Source organism: Sinohyriopsis cumingii, chromosome 7, assembly GCF_028554795.1.
Source record: "Sinohyriopsis cumingii isolate HCF-2022 chromosome 7, ASM2855479v2, whole genome shotgun sequence".
In the NCBI taxonomy this organism is placed as follows: Eukaryota; Metazoa; Mollusca; class Bivalvia; order Unionida; family Unionidae; genus Sinohyriopsis; species Sinohyriopsis cumingii.
In genome coordinates this window covers 32,018,812-32,043,292 of record NC_142967.1, presented here as the reverse complement: position 1 = coordinate 32,043,292, position 24,481 = coordinate 32,018,812, and the positions used below count along the sequence as shown (strand labels likewise).

At 33.3% G+C, this 24,481-nt stretch overlaps 1 protein-coding gene across 1 annotated transcript in view; it reads right to left on the bottom strand.

The window, feature by feature from the left end:
- The window catches only part of LOC149794978 (uncharacterized), a 48,952-nt gene extending 33,447 nt beyond the window's left edge, over positions 1-15,505 (bottom strand). Inside the window, exons 1-8 of the mRNA XM_089963740.1 lie at positions 15,315-15,505; positions 12,531-12,645; positions 5,412-5,507; positions 3,883-4,085; positions 3,025-3,163; positions 2,699-2,797; positions 1,851-1,958; positions 253-431 (exon numbers count right to left, since the gene is read on the bottom strand). Coding sequence (XP_089819866.1) covers positions 253-431; positions 1,851-1,958; positions 2,699-2,797; positions 3,025-3,163; positions 3,883-4,085; positions 5,412-5,507; positions 12,531-12,627 — 921 coding nt within the window. The 5' untranslated portion in view covers positions 12,628-12,645; positions 15,315-15,505. The remainder of the gene's footprint in view (positions 1-252; positions 432-1,850; positions 1,959-2,698; positions 2,798-3,024; positions 3,164-3,882; positions 4,086-5,411; positions 5,508-12,530; positions 12,646-15,314) is intronic.
- Positions 15,506-24,481: the final 8,976 nt, after the last annotated feature.

The window sequence follows — 24,481 nt, the reverse complement described above, 5'->3', positions numbered from 1 at the left end:
AGTAACTCTTGCACAACACTCGTCCCAGGTATAGTTGAAACCTATTCTAAAAAGGAAGGAACTCAATGTATGAGACAGAAAACAATTTCAGTAGCAGATTTAATTCAATCTTATCGTTATCTTGGTATTATCTTCTGAAAATAAGGTCAACTTCGTATTCGATTTGACTATTCGTCAACAATAAAGAAATTAAAATGTTTTTTCTGTTGAGTTTAAGTTATTTTGTTTAACAAGTGGCATGGCACTACATACCTCACCGAAATCCAACAGTTGTTGTTGAGATCCTGTGGCAGGCCGGAACTTGAGATTGAAGGTTTCCATGTACATACTTCCCTCAGGAATATAGTTAAACACAAAGACACTCACCAACATGGGTTTGGGCAGCATAACCTGTAACCATGGCGACTGGTCTGTTACTTCCGGACACCAACCTCCAATTTGTGAACATATTCATCAATACAATTATTCAGGTGCTTATTATGCATGAAAAGGTGGCGATGAGTTTACACAGAATATTACTTTCATTATACACATATTTCATTATGACCGCTCCAGTTGCCTAGTGGTTAGAGCGTCCGCCCCGGATACCGGAGGTCGTGGGTTCAAACCCAGGCCGAGTCAAACCAAAGACATAACATTGGTACTAACAGCGTCCTTGCTTGACGCTCAGCATTAGGAGGCTAGTGTTAGGACTGGTCGGCCTGGTATCAGCATAATGTGACTGGGTGGGACATCATGCTACATGTCTGTGGTATGATGACCCAGTGTTAGACATCACTAAAAACTGCTACGCTACAGACATCGTAGCGATATGACGGAACAATTGTTAAAGCTACGTTAAAAATCCAAAACACACACCCGCGCACGCACACACACATTTCATTAGAAGATTCAAATTTGATTAGTGAACCATGTGTGTGATAGGATTCTTGGCAAGGCAAACAAAAACGATTAATAATTTCAAACAGAATTAGTCATTACTGTTTCTTGTGAAGTACTACTCTAAAATCAATAATGAAACAGCTTTTCAAAGTGAATAAAGAGAAAAGCAAAACGAAATGTAGGCGAGTTACAAAGTTAGGAGGAGCATATTTAACAAAACATTGTCTTAATTTAACAATAGTATTGTAATAATTACAATATCTTTTTATATCGGTTGATATCTGTAAAGATACCTTATGGTACAATAATATGTCATCGTAAGATTGTAAATTGTGCATAATACATAAGTTATCTGTTGTACAAACTTTTTGGGTCAGTGGGGTGGGGTGGGATGGTAAACCATTAATATTACTCTTTCATATGTTGAGTATCATAGGAGTTTGTACTTATAATCAGGTTTTAGTTAGTGGCACAGAACCTAAATAAACATTAAAAGCACGTTTTACATTTGAAAATGGCATTTGTCCTCTCACTTTATCTTAGGATGTTTTAAAGATTTAAAGAGTCTCATTTTAAAGGGAATATATTAAAAAGAGTTAGCATGTACTGTCGTCTTCATTAGACTTATGGAAAATTAGACGCATATCCATTATACATACATACAAATATATATATATATTCATGATTTAGATCAAATTTAAAATTTAAATCAATTATTGTAATCAATACGCAAGTATATTTTAGATGTTTATATCTGTGTTCCTGGAATTTACTGAAACACCTAAACATTATGATTGATTGCGTTATTATCTTTGGAGTGAGTAATAGCTTGTATATTTAAATGGTAGGGTGTACATAGAGAGGATGTGCCTAAACATACGTAATGTTGGAAATTTCTTTTCGCACATTCTTGGCACATTAATCTAGATGCAGATTTTCCTTATTAATTACGTGTTAACAACGGTTACCATGGGAGCCTACTCTGTCCTTAGGAAAACCAGTAGTAGATGAAGATGCTGTTATCTTGTCTCCTGCTATCCTACCATCTGCCAGGCCCAGAGAGACCGGATTGCACGCTGAAATAAAAATGATACAATAACTAAGTTTTGGCATATCTCTTCCTCAGCAGTATCACTAAAGAATGTATAGACGCCAAAATTAATTTTAATTGATCACAATTGTACCATTTGTTCCAGAAAAATTTATTTTCTATGATCATACTTTTTTTTGTCTAACACATTAAATTCTCTTTGCTTAAGAGTAGAAAAGTTCCCTTGCGAAAAAATTCACCAAGAACTGTTTCCGGTTACAATTTTCAAATGACATCGGTTTTCAATATAGCTTATCTCATGTTTGATTGGAGATGATATGTTTATAATGAGCCAGGTATAGATGAACTTACTTTATATATATCGAAAGGATGTTAAAATTTTGTAATTATTAGTATTTTATTTTAAAACATTTAAATTTAATGGTCACGATAATCTATATATTTCAAAAGCGATAGCCACTAAGAAAATGACACAATTTCTGTTTTGGCCAATCAAGAAGTATATCAGTCGTTTAGCTCTTCAGTCCTTGTGTTTTAACCCGTTGACTCTTTAACAGAATTTACAGTCCACGCACCAACTATTTGTTGCTATTCCATCAAATTTGTCGCGTTATAGATATGAAACCTTAATTTCCATTCGGGTGTAACTTATTAATTGATTTAATAATGTGGCTGCTCTAAGAACCACGAATTCATCACTTCGAGACTTAGTAATGGAAACAGATTTACTAAATATTTCGTAATGTTGGACAACAGCCTACTCACCATTAAGTTCACATTGCGCACCAGTTGAGCCACCGTCACACAAACAGTTTTCTTCATACAGACACTGACCACGTCCACTGCAACCCGCAGGACAAAGCTCTGGAGAAATCAAAATATATTTTCCATGAATTCATCTCAAAGCGAAAATGGCGTATCTATTTTATCTTTAAAATTTGGTATGGCCAGAGGGAAGCTGACAAATGTAATTAAAATCTTGTAATAAGCGAGAAGAGATTTTATAAGATAGAAAATAGTTCGTGCCAGGATAAGATTTACTGAGTGTAAATATGACTGTAGCCAAGCTTAGAGAAGTAACATTGAAATACCTGCTGCTGGGCACCCGGTAATCTGCAACTGGAAGCATGGTTTTCCGGACCAAGTTTTTAGCACAAATCGGATCCTTTTGGTGGCAATGCCGGTGAATGCGTTGGTTACAATGTCAGTTGCTTTAGTAAGAGAAAAGGTCTGGGGAAACAAAAATCGATTTCAACGATAATCGCATTTTAAAAATACAGTTTTTTATTGCGATAAAACATGCCTCAAATGGGAATAGTAATTGACTTTCATTGAAATGTATCAAATGCTGTCCGGATATAAGAGGTTAACTCGCTACTGTTGGAAGCATGTTGTGAACTATAAACAAAGATATAAAGAATTATTTATCTAAAGAAAAGTATTACGAAGAAATGTTTTATTTCTGAGTGGCTATTTCTTCCCACCTACCATGCACCATTTTTATCTGCAAGAATGAAACTCATCCGACCAGTTCATGAGACACATATTTACTGAATATGTCTGAATATAGCTTGACTGTTGTCAGAATCAATCCTTTATATTCAGTTAGCAAATGTGTCAAAATAGCGCTTAGCAAAAATGTAAGTTTTTTTTTCTTGAAACCTTAAAGTCCTTTTTAAGCTTTTTCTTTTAAAGAAGTTTCTTCACTTTAGAGAAATGGCCTTTAATGTTACACGTGCTGCTAGAAAGTTTAAAAATCGTCTTCGACTTATGTGACCTACTGAAAAAGATTCAAGGATAAACGATCATCATATCTGGTTATCATTGGATCGGTCTTATGAACGCAGTTGTGCTGAAGGGAATTCATTTTGTATTAAATTAGGATATTAACTATTCCCTTTGTAGCATATGAGTTAAACTAAAAACGTTATAATTCGAAAGATATTTACCAAAGGCCCTTGATCTGTTGCGTATTGTTGAAGCTGGGATTCACCCACTGGAACGTACAAGAATTCTATCATACTTGGAAAGTTTGTCTCCAGACCTTGTTTTGTGGGTGCCTGCAGAACCACACCACGTATTCCCATAGGAGCATTAAAATTAACGTCAATCCACTTATCTCCTTGTTGATTCACGTCTGCACACCATCCGCCTAAAATCAGTTTGTAAACGTTCCACTCATTTACTATCTCTATATTACTGACTTTCAATTAAGGCTTTCTGGAAATTTGCATGAAGATTACGATCAGAACATTTACAATTTAAAAATGCATTGCAAAGTATGGTGGAGTTGTTAAGATTGTAATTCTACGTTGTTCAAATTTGCTTTTAACACCTGACCTTATTCATCTCCAAATATTCATTTTAGTATTATTTCTTGTACGTGTAAGACAAAGTCTGCGTGTTAGGAGAAAGAGTTTATCTTTTAAATCCAGCATGAGTCTCCTGCCACTCATCGTACATCCGGTAGGCTGAATCACTTTACCATATTTCGTCTTCTTTTAGAATTTTTACTTATTGTTTTCAAGATATAAAAATAACTTCAGTGGAATTGTATGTAATAAACCCCATTATTTATATTGTGATTTAAACCTTTAATACGACAAACCCTCATCTTCATCTTCGTTTTCAAAATGTAGATGTCTCTAATAAGCGTAAAAAACGAACCATCATCCCGTTACTCTTCCCTAACAATCTCTTGAGTTGTGTAGTCTACATATTTCTTCTATTTCCTTGGAGTGAGGATAAACTGATTTTTTTTATAAAAAAAAATTACTTTTATCAAGAAAAGCTATATAAACGCGCTGCGTTATGTTAGTAATTAGTAGAGATTATACAATCTTTAAAAGATTAAGAAACTTGCTAAATTGCTCATTGATTTCTTTGGATTACTGAGGGTTCATTCAAAGATGTACTGGATTATATCACGCTAGTATATCAGCATATTCAAGACTATTGAAAATCAGGACGTACAAGGCTATTTAGTTTCATGCGGAACATTTTATACTTTTGGACTTGTGATAGGACATTTAGAATTATTTGGAATTTAATGCACAATACTCAAAGTGTCCTTTGAATTTTCACTTTGTAGTCGAGGGAAATAATTTGTTAAAAATTACCAAAACTGTTGGTTTCACTTGCTTTCTGTTACATATTTTAAGGTCGTAGAGTCGTAACAAGTCATTATATATTAAGATCATACTGTTAGATATTGTTAAGTCCATTCACAACTTGGAAGACAGGCCTTTCCAATGTTTGAACTAACACTAAATGTTGAATTTTGTTTACGAAGTAACTTGGAGCGTGCAAGTGTTTGGTTTTGTGTAAATATCCGATAGCTAACTATATGTATGTGAATTTTTCAAAGATTGTTTAACAACGATAACTTTACAACGATAACTTTATAACCAATGAAAATCATCATTTTAGCTTCACTACTGATGACAAATTTTGTTTGTTTAAAACGTATGTTACTCACTTGTAAAAACAGATTCAGCCGTTGTTGATTCTGCCCTGGAAGAGGAAGAAAGCGTGGCACCCGTTGCACTCTGTCCCAATAGATTCGTCCTACATGCTGCAGGGAGAAATACATATACATTAACAAACAGTTTTGAAATATATATATATATATATATATATATATATATATATATATATATATATATATATATATATATATATATATATACATTAAAGGTTTACTTCCTGTAGAAATGGCCATGTAAAGTTTTGCAAACACAATGTTTTTTTTTCTGTTTCATTTGTTTGTCTTGTTTATGTTTTGTATTTGCCTTTGAAAAAGACTCAGTAACATTCGAAGGCGCTCAGGCTAGTTAGATACGTTTTTTGCACTTTGTCAGTTTATTTATTGCATTGATCTTAATCAATCCCTGACACACGTGATACCTTGCGGGATCAAGTGCACTTGAGATGACTGTTATTCGCCATATGATTTGTAATATATATATATATATATATATATATATATATATATATATATATATATATATCACACGAGTCCTGATTTCATTTGCTAATCTTGTTCCTAAGGCCTTTCCTTTGCTTGATGTTATGAGGTTATTTGTAAAAATGTGGTGTTGTTACACTTGTTGCATAATATAAGTTCTGATAAAGTAAATAACACTGTAGTCATGTGATAAACACTAGGTGTGTTGACACATCCACAATTCGTTCACAACAGAATAATTAACACTATTATTTCTGTAACAACTTTAAATACAATATAAATATAAAGACGACCTTATTGCTGTACACGAAACTTGGTATATGTGTGAAGTGTATAATGTTGTATCTTACTGCAGGAATCACAGGCTAACATATTTGGTTTCATTCACAGTTTCTGTTTTTTTCAATCAAAAATGTATGGGTTGTCGGAGATAAATGGTTGAAAGGTGGTAGACCTATATATACTGTTGTTGGAAGATTTTGTCGCAATACCAAATATGGGTTCATATCGTCAAGGACAATGCCAAAAGTCAGTATTGCATCTGTTTTTCTGCTTTATGACTTGAAATAATTTTGTTTTTGTACAGTACTGATTTACAATATGACGGCATCTCACGTATCTCAGTCAAACGTATGCATTCAATGTCAAGGTCACTGGTTGATCCGCCTCCTCTTTCTGGAATTAATCTTTAAAACTCTTTGAGATGTTGCAACGAATGTATGTTACATTCCATGTCTTCTCATTATTGTTACAGCTCTGTTACAAAGGCCATACGCAGGTTTTAAAATTGTACATTTTGGATACCTCACAGCAGCAGACAGGAGACCAAAACTGAACTATTTTGTTTACTCATTCTAATCCTTCCTCTAAGGTCCCTTGATATTATGCTTTTAGCTTGTCTACTTCACCTGAGATTGGGTTACTTCTTATATCGTCAGATCTCAAATACCTATTGTAATATTCTGGTTGTTCCAATCAGTGCCATTTCCTTAAGTGTATATGGCTTTCTTCTTCTTCGTCGTCTTCTTCTTCTTCTTCTTATTAGTATTATTATTATTAAGGCAGAGAAGAGGTCGTCGCGTGGAAATAGTTTATCAAAGCTACCTCTTGAACTTTAGTATTTTAACTTAAAAGGTGATATATTTTATATTTTCTGCAAAGTTATTTGGAGAAAATGGCGAATCTCCTTAACAATGACGCTGACGTAAGTGGTTTATACAATGGGTCGAATCACGTACGTATGATACTTCAAGTGGTCACACTCTTCAAAACGATATTGATTTGAAAGTGTGCAATCGTGACAAACACGCGTGGGACACATTTCAAATATTAGCACCGCCACAATATTCATGAAGGAATTGAAGTTTAAACGGACCGCTTTGAATACATGTAATTTTACTACGCTAAGATATGAGTCAATACTGTAACAGTGATGTGGGCGTTCTAAAGACCAGTTATCTACTTTATTGGAATCAATTCATCAACTACAAGACATAAATCACTGTGTAAATAATGCAGAGAATCCAATAAGTCAAATGTCTTCATTGTAACAGATAACCAGCGCCAGACGGCTTTTACTTTAAAATATGGATCCCTTTATTATATCTGTTTATATAAATTTAAAACTAAATATGGCTGATGTATACTAATCTTATGAAAATAAAGTATGTAGAGATATGATGGCTTTCACCTGTTTTATCTGTTTTGTTATAGAATACAATGGTTGAGCTGATGCATTGCTCTCTGGGCATAATACAAAAGTCTGGGTGGGGTCATTTTTATGTAGCTAGAAACAGCCGGGGCGGTTTCTAAGTTTTCTTTACAGGTAGATGGCTACAATTAGTGCCTAGAAACGGTTAAAATGCAGGAGGCTCTTGGGGGCTTTGAGTTCCATTAAACAGGCCCCTTGCCTATTTGTGTGTTGGCTCAAGCCTAAATGACACTCCTGGATCCGCCCTTGGCTCTATCATTATGATTCTCACTAGTAACTACTGTACGACATGACTCACATTCCATATATGGATATGTGTCAGTTCGTTGTTTGTGGTATCCAAACAACGAACTTATTCTCGTTATATTTTTATGAACCACTAAGTCACAAATAAATTTGGAAGAAGCGATCAAATTATATATCAATACACAACAGATACACCCAAACCCTTTATCATTTCGTCAATTATTTATTCTGCTTTTAGCTGAGTAACAGGTGGCATCAGACGTTATTGTCAATGTAGAGCCTAGGCTTCAGAATGGCATTCTCCAAGAGGACATTTGGCTGACCTTAGTCTTTCTGGCTGGCGCTCTTTTTCTTTTCTTTTTTTTTTTTTCTTTTTTTTCTTTCGTAACAGTGAAACTTAAACAATTAAAAATTGTTTTATAGTCAAAACAGATGGCGCTGAAACTATTGATGAAAAAAGCATTTATTGCAGAGACCCCAATCTTCATTTACGCAATCAGACACATTTATATTCAAGGTAATTAGAAAAAATCAATCAAAGGAAATAAATCTTTTATTTATTAATAAAAATGACCTTCATATAATATTATTCTGAAGTATATTATTTTTCCTGGTTTTGTAAATAACAACTTTCCTCGGGCAATGTCTTTAGTGTGTGTGCTTTTGTGTGTGTGTGTGTGTGTGTGAGAGAGAGAGAGAGAGAGAGAGAGAGAGAGATGGGAACGTATGCTCCTGTTGTTTTCACAGAATAAGGGTCAAACTAATGTGTAATATTTGCTGTTCTAACTTTCGTCCAGGTTTGAAAACGAAATTTTAAATAACGAAAATATGTATCATGTAGCATGTCCCTAAATCAGATTATTGTTACGGATTTTGACAGATACGATATAATAGTTAACGTGAAACGTTGCCATGTACGACACGTTATCTGGAAGTAAGTCGGGATTGATTGAAGTTGTTTGAAAAGCACAAGAAAATCAAGAAAGTTGTAAATAAAGGAATTAGTCCCCGCTTCCCCTATCCATTCCAACTCCGGAAGCGACGTAGTGGAATTTTCACCTGAGGACATTTTCTCCCTAAAATCCCTTTCCTCTGCTCCCAAAACCATCTATTTCGTGCTAAGGGGAAAAATTAGTGCTCATTCTGTTTCTCCTGGGAGAAATAATTCTGGCACTCTGGAGTAATTTTTCTTACCTTTGATAATAAATTATACATTAAGCTTATGAAATGTAGAGTAAACACGTTAACCGAGTTTGAGTTCAAGATACAGCCTTTATTATGACCTTAGAATTTTCTAGAAACTTTGTTTACAATTTGATGAAAATTTCCATTAAGATGACCCCCGGCATTGTCCTAAAATTTAATCTTTTGTTTTCATATTAATGTTGATTATATTATAATAACTTATTACATTTATTAACATCAGCCATAGTGGAATCAATTTTAGTTGTGTACAGTTGGGGAATTTAATTTATTTTTTAAAATTACTCATTGGAATCACAAAGTGCTCATTGACTTAGGGCGAAAAAACGAGTTGCAAATTATTGTGAATTCATTCAAAGACATTTTGGATTATATCATTGTGATCCATCAAGACTGTTAGCACATCAACACATTCCAGGCTATTGGCGCATGAGCACTTTCAAAATTGGAATTCAACCAAAACACTACTGGAATTTGTTCGGAACACTATATTTTTCTACTTGTGATATAATTTTTAGGAATATTTGGGATTTAATTCACAATAATGTAAGTTATTTTTCTTGCTTTTACTTTATGTTCTAGGGAAAGAAATTATTTGTTGAATTTTGTAACACTTCTTGGTTTTCGATCTTTTATTTTACTTAGTTTAAGACCATGGAGTCGTAACAGAGGAAAAATAACTGTATAATTTCGGTGAGAAAATGACTCTTGGGTCCCTTTTTTCCTGGTAAATTCGGCTAGTAGGATAATCTACCCTGCGACAACTGGTTATTTTACAGAACATGTGATCATGAACCGAGACTCCAATGCAAAGGACTGTTGGTATACGCCATGTTTACATGAACGACGCAGAGACACACACACTAACATATACAACGAACTGATTAATCGTTAAAAATGATAACGATTTACAAGTGTTTAAAGTGTTTACGATATTTAATGTGACGGTACCCATAACTCATTATCATTCCTTCTATTTATCATCTAAGAAGGACTCTATTCAGATGACAAATTAAATATAACTGTTATTGCAAAAGTAAGTTTCTAAAGAGTTGACAAATTAAATAGGACTTTCAGTGCTAAAGTAAACTTCGATTTAATTGACATATTAATTAGGACCTGCAGGGCTAAATTAAGTCTCTACTGAGTTCATATATTAATGAGGACTCGCAGTGCTAAAGTATGTCTCTACTGAGTTAATATATTAATGAGGACTCGCAGTGCTAAAGTATGTCTCTATACTGAGTTCATATATTAATTAGGGCCTGCAGTGCTAAAGTATGTCTCTACTGAGTTCATACATTAATTAGGACCTGCAGTGCTAAAATATGTCTCTGCTGAGTTCATATATTAATTAGGGCCTGCAGTGCTAAAGTAAGTCTATTGAGTTCATATATTAATTAGGACCTGCATTGCTAAAGGATGTCTCTACTGAGTTCATATATTAATTAGGGCCTGCAGTGCTAAAGTATGTCTCTATTGAGTTCATATATTAATTAGGGCCTGCAGTGCTAAAGTATGTCTCTACTGAGTTCATATATTAATTAGGACCTGCATTGCTAAAGTATGTCTCTGCTGAGTTCATATATTAATTAGGACCTGCAGTGCTAAAGTATGTCTCTGCTGAGTTCATATATTAATTAGGACCTGCATTGCTAAAGTATGTCTCTACTGAGTTCATATATTAATTAGGGCCTGCAGTGCTAAAATATGTCTCTATTGAGTTCATATATTAATTAGGGCCTGCAGTGCTAAAGTATGTCTCTACTGAGTTCATATATTAATTAGGACCTGCATTGCTAAAGTATGTCTCTACTGAGTTCATATATTAATTAGGGCCTGCAGTGCTAAAGTATGTCTCTACTGAGTTCATATATTAATTAGGACCTGCATTGCTAAAGTATGTCCCTACTGAGTTCATATATTAATTAGGACCTGCATTGCTAAAGTATGTCTCTATTGAGTTCATATATTAATTAGGACCTGCAGTGCTAAAGTATGTCTCTACTGAGTTCATATATTAATTAGGGCCTGCAGTGCTAAAGTATGTCTCTATTGAGTTCATATATTAATTAGGACCTGCAGTGCTAAAGTATGTCTCTACTGAGTTCATATATTAATTAGGACCTGCATTGCTAAAGTATGTCTCTACTGAGTTCATATATTAATTAGGACCTGCAGTGCTAAAGTAAGTCTCTGCTGAGTTCCTATATTAATTAGGACCTGCATTGCTAAAGTATGTCTCTACTGAGTTCATATATTAATTAGGACCTGCATTGCTAAAGTATGTCTCTGCTGAGTTCATATATTAATTAGGACCTGCATTGCTAAAGTATGTCTCTACTGAGTTCATATATTAATTAGGACCTGCAGTGCTAAAGTATGTCTCTACTGAGTTCATATATTAATTAGGACCTGCAGTGCTAAAGTATGTCTCTGCTAAGTAGATATTAAATACGACTTAAAGTACAATTACTTCTCTTAATAGTATGTAGAAATAATTAATTGAATAGAGTTTTTGACACGTCATACATTTATTAAGAACATCTCACATCTACTTCATTGTAAGTTCATATATTTACTGGAGATTATATTTCATGAATTTGCTACATCACCAACAACTACTGCAAAAGAAGAAAAAAATGTTCGTTATGTTATGCATAAGCTATATCGCGCACTTAACTTTTGTCCATGCTTATATATTGTACTTCAAGACAATGGTCATATGTAAACAACATGTCTACATAGGTAACTTTTGTCCCTAAGCGTAAGCTGACATGTTTACAATTTGATGGAAATTTCCATTAGGATGACTCACATCCTAGTCCAATGAAATAAATGTATATATACGACTTGGTAAACAATTAATTCGTTCCTGTTTTTAAGGTCGGTCACGGAATCCATTTGGTATCAGAGTTTACATTTATATTCAGATATAATTCGTTAGGAATTATTTATGTAATCATGCTCATTGACTTTGGATTATCACATTATTTAGGATTTATTGTGAATTCAAAGTCATTCTTAATTGCATCATTGCGGTAGATCAGGACGTTGAGCACTGTTGGAATTCATTCGGAAATTCTATACTGTTGGGCGCGTGATAGGACATTAATTATTATTGGGGGATTTAAGTTTCACATTGTAACTTAAGAAATAAAAATTGTTTGTTGATTTTACTAAACGTTTATGCTTAGCTTGTTTTTGGGACATAGTTTAAGGCATAGAGTCGTACCACGTAGATACTTAATCGTTTTGGATAAACTTCAAATAAATGTTTGAGTTGGGGTTTCTCACTGACGAATAATTGTTCATTACTTTTTAAATTGTTGATTGTAGTAAGCAGGAATTCCAAGAATATTGATCACCTGCTAATTAGAGCAAATTCACAGTGTCCAATTGAATTTTTTTCTGCCATATAAATTCCCTAATATATACCTGTAATAAGGAGGAAATAAAGGAAGTCCTACCATTTTGATCCAAAGCAGCCCATGATTCTGTAATACATACAGAAGACCACAACAAAACGGCGATATACAGCTTCATTCTAATACACATTAGCGTCATTTGGTCGAGGAAAACGCTCTAAAAGGAAAGATAAGGCTGCATAAGGAAAGACACAAATACAATTGGATCTTCAAGACATTCAAAATAGCAATTATTTATATTTTTAAACATCTACAGTACATCTCTTTTTCAAAGGCGAACAAGACATTTTGAATTCGTTCCGTAAAATGTGATGACATTTACAGAGTATATAACATACTGGATAGAAAAAATATGTACGGCGAGAAATACTGTCTCTTCCTTAGACGTGGAAAATAATTTTCTGTTAATTTCTTAGGCAGCTATATTTCAGTGTTTTCTTGAAAAAAGGACCATTGAAGCCAATCTAATCTAACAGTATCTACCCTGCCAAAGAAGTACCTCATTTATATTCTACATATTTAGGGGAAAACAAATGGTTTATAGTTGTATCATTCTTGTAACAGTATACGCGATCTGATTTCAAAGCTAAAATTTTGAACACAAGTGCTCATCGAATATCAATACATCTGCTATTATCCATAAATCTGAAGCAATGTAATAAGTTAGGTAGCATAACTGATTGAAAATGAATGTTACAGTCATATCGATATAGTCCATCATTCGAATACTATAGTCATGAATGCCATAGTCCAGTTGAAAGACTTCATCATTCAGATATCATAGTCATGAATGCCATAGTCCAGTTGAAAGGCTTCATCATTCAGATATCATAGTCACCACCTATGAGTTTCTCCGCCGATAGCAAAATTTATGCGTCTGCATTCTTCTATCCAAGTGATATTTTCTTGTGGCAAGTTTCTTACAAAATGTGCATTCACATGCATAAGCAAAAATATATTTGTCTCACTCTTTTTCCGAATAAATTTAGTTACAAATTAAAATATTCATTTATTCCATTATTGTCTTTAACCATGTATTTCTTTTTCAATCTATCTTCTCTCAGTCTGCTCAAGTCTTATAAGAACCTAATAACCTTCAATTAATCAAACGTTTAAACTTTTGGCAGAGAGTTATATGCTTTTTTAAGATCCTTAATTACTTTATTATTATTATTATTATTGTTATTATTATTATTATTATTATTATTATTTACAAATGTAAATCCATCGTTCCGTCTTCGTTATAATCAGACCACGATATACGGACACAGTAAAGAAAGGCTAAAACCAGTTTAGCATAAACAAAGAACACAGAGTGATAAAGAATTTATGAGAAATTTAACAGTCTTCGTATTCAAAATTTCACATACACTATAGTGCGCCTTTTATGCAACCACATGCGCATAAGAAAATGTCTTCATTCGTTGACATTTCGCATGCACCCTTGCACGCACAAAGAAAATGTTCTCCAGTTGATACTGTCCTTTTATTTAAATATTATTATAATGCACATCGAAGAGGATTAATCAAATATATATGCCTTTGATTTATTATGGTTAACCCGTGTCGTTAAACCCGTGTCGTCAAGCATTATTTTATCTTACCATTCTAACTTGTGTACAATAATAATTTTAAGTGGACTACATGTTCAACACTTCATTTTTTTTTTTGGTATTTACTATATGCTATAATATTTGTTTTATTTTTTAAAGAAATAATTAAAACACCATACATATCGGTGATTGTATATGCGTTAAAAACAATGTGAAATAAGACAGTGAAACAATATTTGTTTTAAACAAACATAAAAGAGATAAATTAATTTGAATCAGCCACTACGAAGGCATAATGTTCGACTGAAAGTGACATGTGTTCATACGCCAGGGAAGCCTGCCATCAGTCAAATGACGGTCATATTTGAAACATGTAAACATTTCAATTGTACATACACTCTGCATTATTTGGTAGGGAGAAATCTTACCTTCGTTATTTGTTTGTTTTCTTTTTCCTTTTTTCTTTCTAAAATTTCTTTGGAATAAAACATAAAGTGGTGGCAAGTAAGGCATGAAGAGTTGGACTCTTTCAACCTAACCATAGGAATCGTTTCTTGCGATAGCGTCATAATACACAAGAAGCGTGAATAACAAGCGTGCAATCCCCAAACGTTTCATACTGAGGTCCTTAAATGCATGCTTTTGTTTAGGAAAAACGCTTAATTTTTAAAATAGTTACTGTCAAATTTATACCAGTGGCTAATCCATCTGCTTTTCTATTACCATTGTTAGCTTCTTTACATACTCCATGTATTGCTTAGTTCAATCCATTTTTAAAGCATTTACTTCAGATTGTTCTTCGGTAACATGCAGGTGTCAAATGATAATAGGGACATCTTACAAATGCGATCATAAAAAATCGAAAATTTGCATTTTTCAATTGAAGATTCGCATTCAAAGTTTCCCTAGTAACAGCCATCATATTAAATCAGAGGTTAAAATTTTGAAATTTGAATTAGGATTTCATTGTTCTAATGGGTATGAGAGTTAAAATAACACACGACAAAGTTACGATTAGAAAACAGTACTAACAAATGACAAAGTAACAATTAGTAAACAATCAGTAAATCTCATTTTATTAAATGTTATGCAACCGTCTTGATATACGAAACCATTGTTTCCAGACAAAGCAAGACACAGTAGTGGATGAGTCAAAACATTAAAGAGAATATTTTAAAAATGTTAATGAGAAATACAACAAGCTATCAGTTGTAGATTGGTCATAAAAATGGCATGTGACTAGTTTACATTCTTTAAATTTAAAATTACTTACTTATTTCAGGATTTTAAAGCTGCTCATAATGCAGAACTGTCCAGCTGAAAACGTTGATGCCACCTATGTATTTCTGAAAGACAGGGACTAGGAATTAGACGCCCACTGTTCTATATAAGTAATCAAATACTGACGTCAGAGCACATGTAAAATGTCTTTAGACTTATATCATATGAAAAGCACTCGACCCCCGCCTTAGCAATCTAACTTCACTGAGGGTAGAATGGGTGGTTATGTTTACATAGGCCGCCGCCTTCTCATAATTTCTGCATACGTAATGATGGCGGAGGTAAGATTGGGCGATTATATTCTGTCACATTTGCACCTGTATTTTCACACCTACAGATTGTAAAATCGGTTGAAATAGTGTACTATGTACCTATTGATAAAAGTACTAGTAGCTGCCTCGCTTGGCGATCAGCATTAAGAGGTTAGTGTTAGTACTGGTCGGTCAAGTAACAGGATGATTTGACTGGGTAGGACATGATGCTACATATCTGAGGCAAGACACCTCAGTGCTAGACATCACTATAAACTGCCATAATGCATACATCATAACAATATGACTGAAACGTTGTTAAAACTACGTTCAAATCCAAATCACACACACACACACACACACACACAAGAGTATAGACATGTCATAGGTAATTGCCGTAGATTTTTGTACAAAAGTATAGACATGTCATAGGTGATTGCCGTAGATTTTTGTACAAGACTATAGACATGTCGTAGGTAATTGCCGTAGATTTTTGTACAAAAGTAGACATGTCATAGGCGATTGCCGTAGATTTTTGTACAAGAGTATAGACATTTCATAGGTGATTACCGTAGATTTTTGTCCTTGTTTATTTAAATTTGTATGTGTGTACAATAGCATCTTAAATGTATATTTAATAGCTATTACATATGTAAATTTAACTCTGCTTATAATTTTAGATGATATTTGTTTTGTGAGAATTGATTTCACTGGATGGAATATTTAAATAGTAGTTAAAATGTATTTTTAACATAAAATAAGATGTTTAATAACAAGTTACATAATGAAATATGTATGTATGTATGTATGTATGCATGTATTTTGATATGAAGGGATATGTGAAGCGATACCTTATTATTTGTTTTGAAAATACGCACGAATGCTTTATCGAATTTTATGACTGCATGTATTTGTGTAGGTAGATATTTCTTATTGTTACATGCAAACTGTTATTTTATTGTTTATAGTCGGTTAAATAGTTCGGCGACTGAATTAGTGTTTCTGGTGATGTAACTTGTTACATATATTTAATTTCATTGTTTTTCTGTTAGTTTTAAATTTTTTATTTCATTACACTCAGGGTCAGACATTTGGAAATTCCTAAGCGAATTTTATAGGTCTTTGTGTTTCAAATAAACAAGGCTCATGTGATCATGCTAGAATGCTATATTTCATTAGGTAATGGTTGTTTTAAAAAAATGCTAATTGTGACCCTAGGTCAAGCAGTGAACTATGTCAGCTTGATACTGTGAGGATTTTACCAGTCGTGCTCTGAGATCTAGCACTTTAAGTTGTATTATGCTGTGACAAGTTTGGGATGAATTTTTATGTTCTTCAAATTATTGAATTCAAATGATTATTTCTCTGCAAATACATAAGTGCTCTGATAAAATTCTTGGATAAAGACATTCAATGGAATTTATACTGAATTCAAACATGGAATAATATTTCTGTGATTCAACAAGAGACTGTTGACACATCAGCACATCGTAGATTATAACAGACACGTCATCGCCTTCAATGTTGGATCTCATTGGGGCTTGAACTGATATTTTTCAGGAACTTTTATTACTAGGACTTGAGTCTTTAATTCTTGGATTATTTTGGATTTAATTCGCAATACCGTAAGTTCTTTATTTCTCCTCATTTTTTCACTTTGTTTTATAGGGAAATAAATTATTTGTTAAATTTTACAAAGCTTGATGTGTTCACGCTTTTCTGTTCTTTATTTTAAGAGCATAGACTCGTAACAAATTGCAAATCGACTCTAAATAAATTATTATTTTAGTGCTTACGTTATCGGTTTATATGTGACCTTTCAATAAGGTAAAGGGATGATTTATTGGCTTTTGAACGACGTGTAGATAACGAGTCAGCTCAAGATGTCGCCCACACAAACACATTCTGTTTGTCATCACGTATTATCTAGAAAGCGTTTCTATGCCCCTGAAATATGTCACGTGTAAGCACTGGTTCAGTCTGTCAAGTCTAAAGTATACTTAAATAGTGCACAGTATAGTTGGGTTTGGTCTTTGTCCTCACATTCCAGTTTTGCTTTGTAACCTTCAAGATCTATTGGGTGCCAGAAACACGTTTGCGAGGACTGGGGAATAAGGGAGCAGATCAATCGGAATATCTTTCTTAGTCTGAGAAGTTGTTAGAAATGACTATGCTACGTTAAATTTAGAAGAATGATCTTGGCAACGTTTACCGCACTCCCTTTTCGTTACAACAGTAGAGAATTATATATCTTCTTTTTGCAATCTTTCGGCCGATGAGCTCGTTATCCTGTTCTGTGACTTTATTTCCTAACAAATATTACTTAACATTTCCAAGTAATAATGGATTAAAGCTTTATTTTTGCGAATTTGTCGAAATTTCCTGTCCCCAATTTGTCAGAATGGTAATTATTTGTTTAATTGATTCTGATCAGCAGGTGTCCTCTTAATCGCAATTACATGTGTTGTGCAATACCTGTATCATACAATGATGTGCAATCACTCGGGCCAGACAATAGTTGATGATCCCGTTATTGGTACAATATGTAAAGAGATAAGTGTTAAGTGAGTTTTTAGCCTTGTATATCTGAGTGTAGCTTTTAGTTACCCTGAACAAGGTATATATTGCTGACACAAAATTTTAGATGGATCTTCCTTGCCGTTTGAGATGTGCATTAGCTAAGTTAGCCATAACGAATGTGCTTGGCATTTAGGTTTAACTTACTTTATTAAAAGCTTTTAGTTTTTTATCTTTGCAAGTGGATTTCAGGTATTTTTAATTTATGTAAACTGTACTAATATATATATATATATATATATATATATATATATATATATATATATATATATATATATATATATATATATATATATATATATATATATATATATATCCCTGTATACGATGTTAGTTGTTTTTTAACCGATCTGTCTTGTGATATAAAGACTCGTCGTACATGTTTTTATTCTGTATTACGTGCATAGTCTAGTCCAATCCCATGTTCTTGTATATTGAACATTTTTATGCATGTCTGATAGTATCATAAGTGTATTTGCCAGCCATTAAACATGTAAATTTAATCACTGCATGCAATATTTTAGAGCAGAGAATTTATTCTTGTAAATTGATTATTTGCATTGAATATTAGATAGGAAGTATCCATTTTGCTTTAAGTTTTTGGGGCATGGGGATATGGTGTCGATTGGGTTAGGATTGGGAATGTCTATATTATTGGCATAAAAACATGGTTTAATAACTTGATACATTATTAACAAAATGAAATAATTAATATTTTTGATTCTCCCATTTTTAAAATTATTTGTTATTTTATTGGTAATATTCTGTAAACTGGTTCGTTGAAAGGTTATCTATTTCTTATGTTAATGCTGTTCCACTTTAAATAAAACTGTGCATGTATGTCTACGAATGCACTGTCGATCAAGATCGACAACAGCTGGCATTTCGGCTGTTGGTTACAGGTTAAGATATAAGAAGGTGCTAAATACGATTGATTGTTATTGCAGAGCAATACATTCACCGATATTGTTGAAGATAAACACTTTAAACCTATGGACAGAAATTTGTACTTCTAGATGTTGGCAATATTGTTAAAATTTAGATATCCCTCAGCGACGAAGAGACCACATGTGGGTTATTTTTGTTATTGTTCTAACCGAGAGAGCGAGGAAATGTGTAAATTGTATTTTCCTCTCATGATTCAAGGTGCAAATGAACGTATTAGTGTATTCATTTCCTGTGTTCAGCTAAACATGAATATCCATAAATACAAGATTCATACATGAGCTAGTGCATGCAACACAACTAATTCTTTTTTCATGAGGAGTTTTCGAGCACGTAATGAGAGAGAGAGAGAGATTACGGAATCTATGATCTCTGACATTGTAACTACAATGCGCGTCGGATTAAAGGAATTAAACTCTTTTCGCGATTTATTATCGTTATTCGGTTTTAATCATGTTATGTTAAATGAAGGAGTGGCAGACTAGATTCTTTTTACAAGCCAGGGTCTTTGCTTGATCGAGCTGTGTCAAACCCTGGCGCGATTCCCGCTAAAAGTCTTAAGTTTACCCCAAATTTCCAAAACCTTCCATACAACTTCAGTTCTAAATTAGAAAGCCCGACGTATCCGTTCTATACATAAATTTTACTCTAATCAATGCAAGACCACAGATCTCACAATCTGCCAAATATCTATCAACCGCATATCTGCATGGTTTATCTTCGTTAGGTTTCCAAACCGCCATCAGTTCACGCCGTAGAAACTATACAACAAACCCTTAAAACAGGCAACTATTTTAACTACGCCACCTTAGGCTAGTAAAACTATGGTTTCCATGCACATTTCGCCATTACAACTGCATCAAATTTGCCACCATGGCGACATAAACGGTTTCTGCCGAGTCCCTTCTTGCTATTGCTTTGTGTAATTTACCGTAAATACTGCCAGTGCAGTCACACCACCAATGTACACCATTGGGTTTTAATAGGGACTATGGTACTATAGGGACACTCATGCGGTTTGGGTCTGAGTTCACTACTAGTCAACCATGGCATCATGGAAACTCACTAACAGTTTACTCCGTGACGTTTGATCCTAGTAATTTTCAAATTATTTCGGGGAAAGGAATATTTATATTGCACCGAATTCCAATAATCAGACAAGTAATCACAAAAATCGAAGAATTCCTTAAAACGGAGCGTTATAACCAAATGTGCATACTCCAAATTTATTACAGTATCCTCTTTGAATTTACAATATATTAAAAATTTTGTTCAGAAATGGAATGCATGGTTGACGCAGTCTCCTAGAGCTATATTATACAGGCAACTACAAGTCTTGTTTTCATCCTTACTTATATGATATTGCTGTTGCGACATTTAGAGTTGCACTTACAAAGTCATCTTGAAATTGAAATTGTTAGAGATGAAGGAATAAAACAAATCCACCTGAAAATTGTCAGTTTATAATATTTTGGAAGATACATTTAATTTTGTATTTGTCTGTCCTTTATATAAATACCTTTTTCATAAAGAAGATGAATGTCGAGTAGATTTTGGATTTGAAAATTTATAAAACATTTTCAAACCCTCGAATTCAGAAGTTGTGAAAAGAGCTGACATTGTTGCTGTTGATGTTGTTACATGCTACTGGTAGAAAGCATTATGTTAAATGACATTGCAATTTCACAAAAATCTTTGAATACTATTTGCAACGCAATCATGGAATTTGTAATTTGGTTGTATACATATGCTTGAGGGCCAGTTGTAATAATAATAATAATAATAATAATTATTATTATTATTATTATTATTATTATTATTATTATTATTATTATTTGTTAACGAGGACAACACACACACAAACACACACACACACACACACACACACACATATATATATATATATATATATATATATATATATATATATATATATATATATATATATATATATATATATATATATATATATATGTGTGTGTGTGTGTGTGTGTGTGTGTGTGTGTTTGGTGTAAATCGAGGACATTCATGAGATTACATGCCAACGTACCGAGGACCCATCTCCAACCGAAGACGTCCTCGGTTGAACAAATGGTAAAATCTTACTTCTACCAACTATTTTAGCCTAGAATAACGTAAAATCATGATTTGTAGGAAGGTCCCCGTTTACATGCTTGGTGCTTGTTCGCGATTTTGGAGTGTGTCTTTCTTCCAAAACTGGCGATACACACGCCCGAAACCATGTCCTCTATTTCCCGGTTGAAAACTTGTAGAGATATCACCGCTATCAAATGACACGTTGCAAAAACGTATTATCTCCCTTTAGATCCGAACATCAAATACCAACTACTTAGCTAAACTATAAGAAGAAAAGCTGATGCATATAGCAGTCTATGGTATTTTTAATATTTCATGCAAGTGAGACAATAGTGTTGGAAAACTCACGATACATTAATACCATACACGTCCAATACAGGCAAATAAATCTAAAACATGTGCGAGAGAAGTACATCAAAATGCTATTGGAAATAACCATGAATTCATTGTAGAGTTGTACCGAAATTGCCTAATTATCCGACCCATCTGTAAAGTGAAAATGTCCTGTTTGCGGTGAGACTTTACACACGTAAAGATATTGAAAAAACATCCTTGATATGCAAAATTTATTTTATGATTATTAAATGAGCTATATCCGTCCCTATTTCATCATTTGCCTACTTAGTATTCAAACAGGAGAGAACAGATGTGAATCAAGTGAAAAATCCCGTTTAGATGAGATCGAATTATCACTAACCGAATTTGGAAGTTACATGCACAGAACTTCAGTAAATATAAAGAAAGATAAATTTTATTTTACAGAGGTCAAACAGTTATAATCAAGATGATCATTCCTAAAATGGATCATTTAATTACATCAATATGTTTTTCATTATCGCGCTCTTAAAACCTGCGACTACACGTGCAAGCAATAATAAACTGTTGAATGCATTCAATGTTCTTTTAAATGTATATACTTGCTTCAGTTGGTCATTTGATGACATTGCTTAACATACCACGAATTATGTTTGTATTGTTATATATATTTGATTTAATTATATCTGATATAATCTATATATTTATTTCAATTTAATTGTCTGTCAGGTTTACATTTTTTCACTAGAGATGATACCTTTTTCAGAAAATAGTTTGACCTTGACTGTTCGTTTTATAAACACCAGGTGTTGATCTAGATCCTGACCTTGATTAAAAATTAGTAGCAACCACATAAACAAGTTCTATTTTTATTTTAAAATGATTGGTTGTTGTCGAGGTCTTGATGGGACTACTGATTTAAGATGTAAACAATTTTTATTTTTATTTTTTATTTCTTAGAGTAAAATGATTGGTTTTGGTCAGGGTCACACAGGGAGTACGTGATCTTTAACAAGTACATAAATTCTACGAGGTTCTGGAATATGATCACGTGACCCCTTTATGCGTTTTAGAATACGATATAACCTTTGTTTTGGAAAGATATTCTCAGTGTGTTAGTTGGGGTGTTACACTGGAAGTCTTATGTTGTGCTGTTTGGAGTTATTTAAAATTACTTGGATTCAAAAGGATTAATTCTTTTTTTTCTGGAAAATACGTGTGCTCATGTGAAATTGTTGAACAAGGACAATATTTTTAATAAAAATGTATTCAGATTTCAACACTACAGATTACAGCATATGTGATCGTCTTCCATCTTGGATTCTTCGTCGGGACTCGAACTTGCAATCATTAGAACATTTTGTAATTAGGACTTCTAAAATTTTATTCGTGGATTATTCTTGGATTATTTTTGGATTTGATTCTATAACACCGTAAGTTCATATTTTTTCATTTTTCCAGAATTTTCCAGGGAAATAAATTATTGTAATTTTCAAAGCTTGTTGTTTTCATTCTTTCTTGTGTTACTGTTTATTCGAGCCTAAACACGCAACATAAGAGTATCGATAGTTCTGTTGTAAACGAAGTCTTATTAAAGTAACACATGATATGTAAACACAAGGCGTCAATCTATATTGTTTTCCAAAATTTAAAGTGTTTTTTTAGCAATAGCCAAAACGCTCGGATGTTCTACTGGACCAACTTGTATTTATAACTTTAAGAAAAACGTTTATTTAGAGCTGCATTAGACAGTAATATTCTTAATCATTTAGTCTTTTTTCAATAAGTATTATACAGAAGGGAAACGGAAGAAAAACTGTTCAAAACTTCCAATCAGCGATGCAAAACACCTTGACGATGTACCTTGAATTAGCAAATATATAAACTAAGTGATTTGGAAGGTGTTGTACCATTAAAGTATATTCTTGTTCATTCATGGCTCCAAAACAATAAAACAGGATAAACTGTTTGTAAAAAGGTATTAGACAAGTATCCCCATCCACTAACTCTATACATACATGTAATCTCATAGAACAGTTTGCACTCTGTCCTTCACTTCTGTAATTACTGAACTTTATAGTTATATAGGAGGTTTCAATTGAGTTAAAATAGATAAGTTGTTGTTGTTTTGATTGTTGTTTTTAGTATATCATTATTCTTTGTGTTGAGGTTGAGATAAAAAACAATACAGATTACAACAGAAATAATATTGTATGCATCATCCCCGTCAACTAACTCTATACATACATGTACTATCATAGAACTGTTCTTTGCTTCTGCAATTACTGAACTTTATAGCTATTTAGGAGGTTTCAATTCAGCTAACATAGCTTAGTTGTTGTTATTGTTACTGTTGTTTTTAGTCTATCATTATTCTTTGTATTGAGGTTGAGATAAAACACTATACAGATTACAGCAGAAATAATGTTGTATGCATCATCGATCTATTCAGCCAAAGTGACTTGAAAAATACAGTCTCCATGAAATACACAAAATGGGTAACACAAACATTCATTCTTATTTTCAACATTACATCTGCACATGCCAGAGAGAGAGAGAGAGAGAGAGAGAGAGAGAGAGAGAGAGAGAAGATTAGTACGCGTATTATGCGACGAAGATATTACTCTATTTTGTCAAAAAGCGAATAGCCATTGCCTTAAATGCTCAAATCCAGCCATATGGTATTGTTACAAGCCAGGAGTATTTGCTTGACCGAGCGGTATCAAACCCTGGCGCGATTCCGCTAGAATTAATAAGTTTACCCCAAATTTCCAAAGATTTCTATACAACTTCAGTTGTAAATTAGAAAGCCCGACGTGTCCATTCTATACATAAATTTTCGCTAATCAATGCGAGACCACAGATCTCAAAACTTGCCAAATATCTATCATCCGCACATCTGCATGGTTTCTCTTTGTTAGGTTTCCAAAACGTCAGCAGTTCACGCCGTAGAGACTATACAACTATTTCCTAA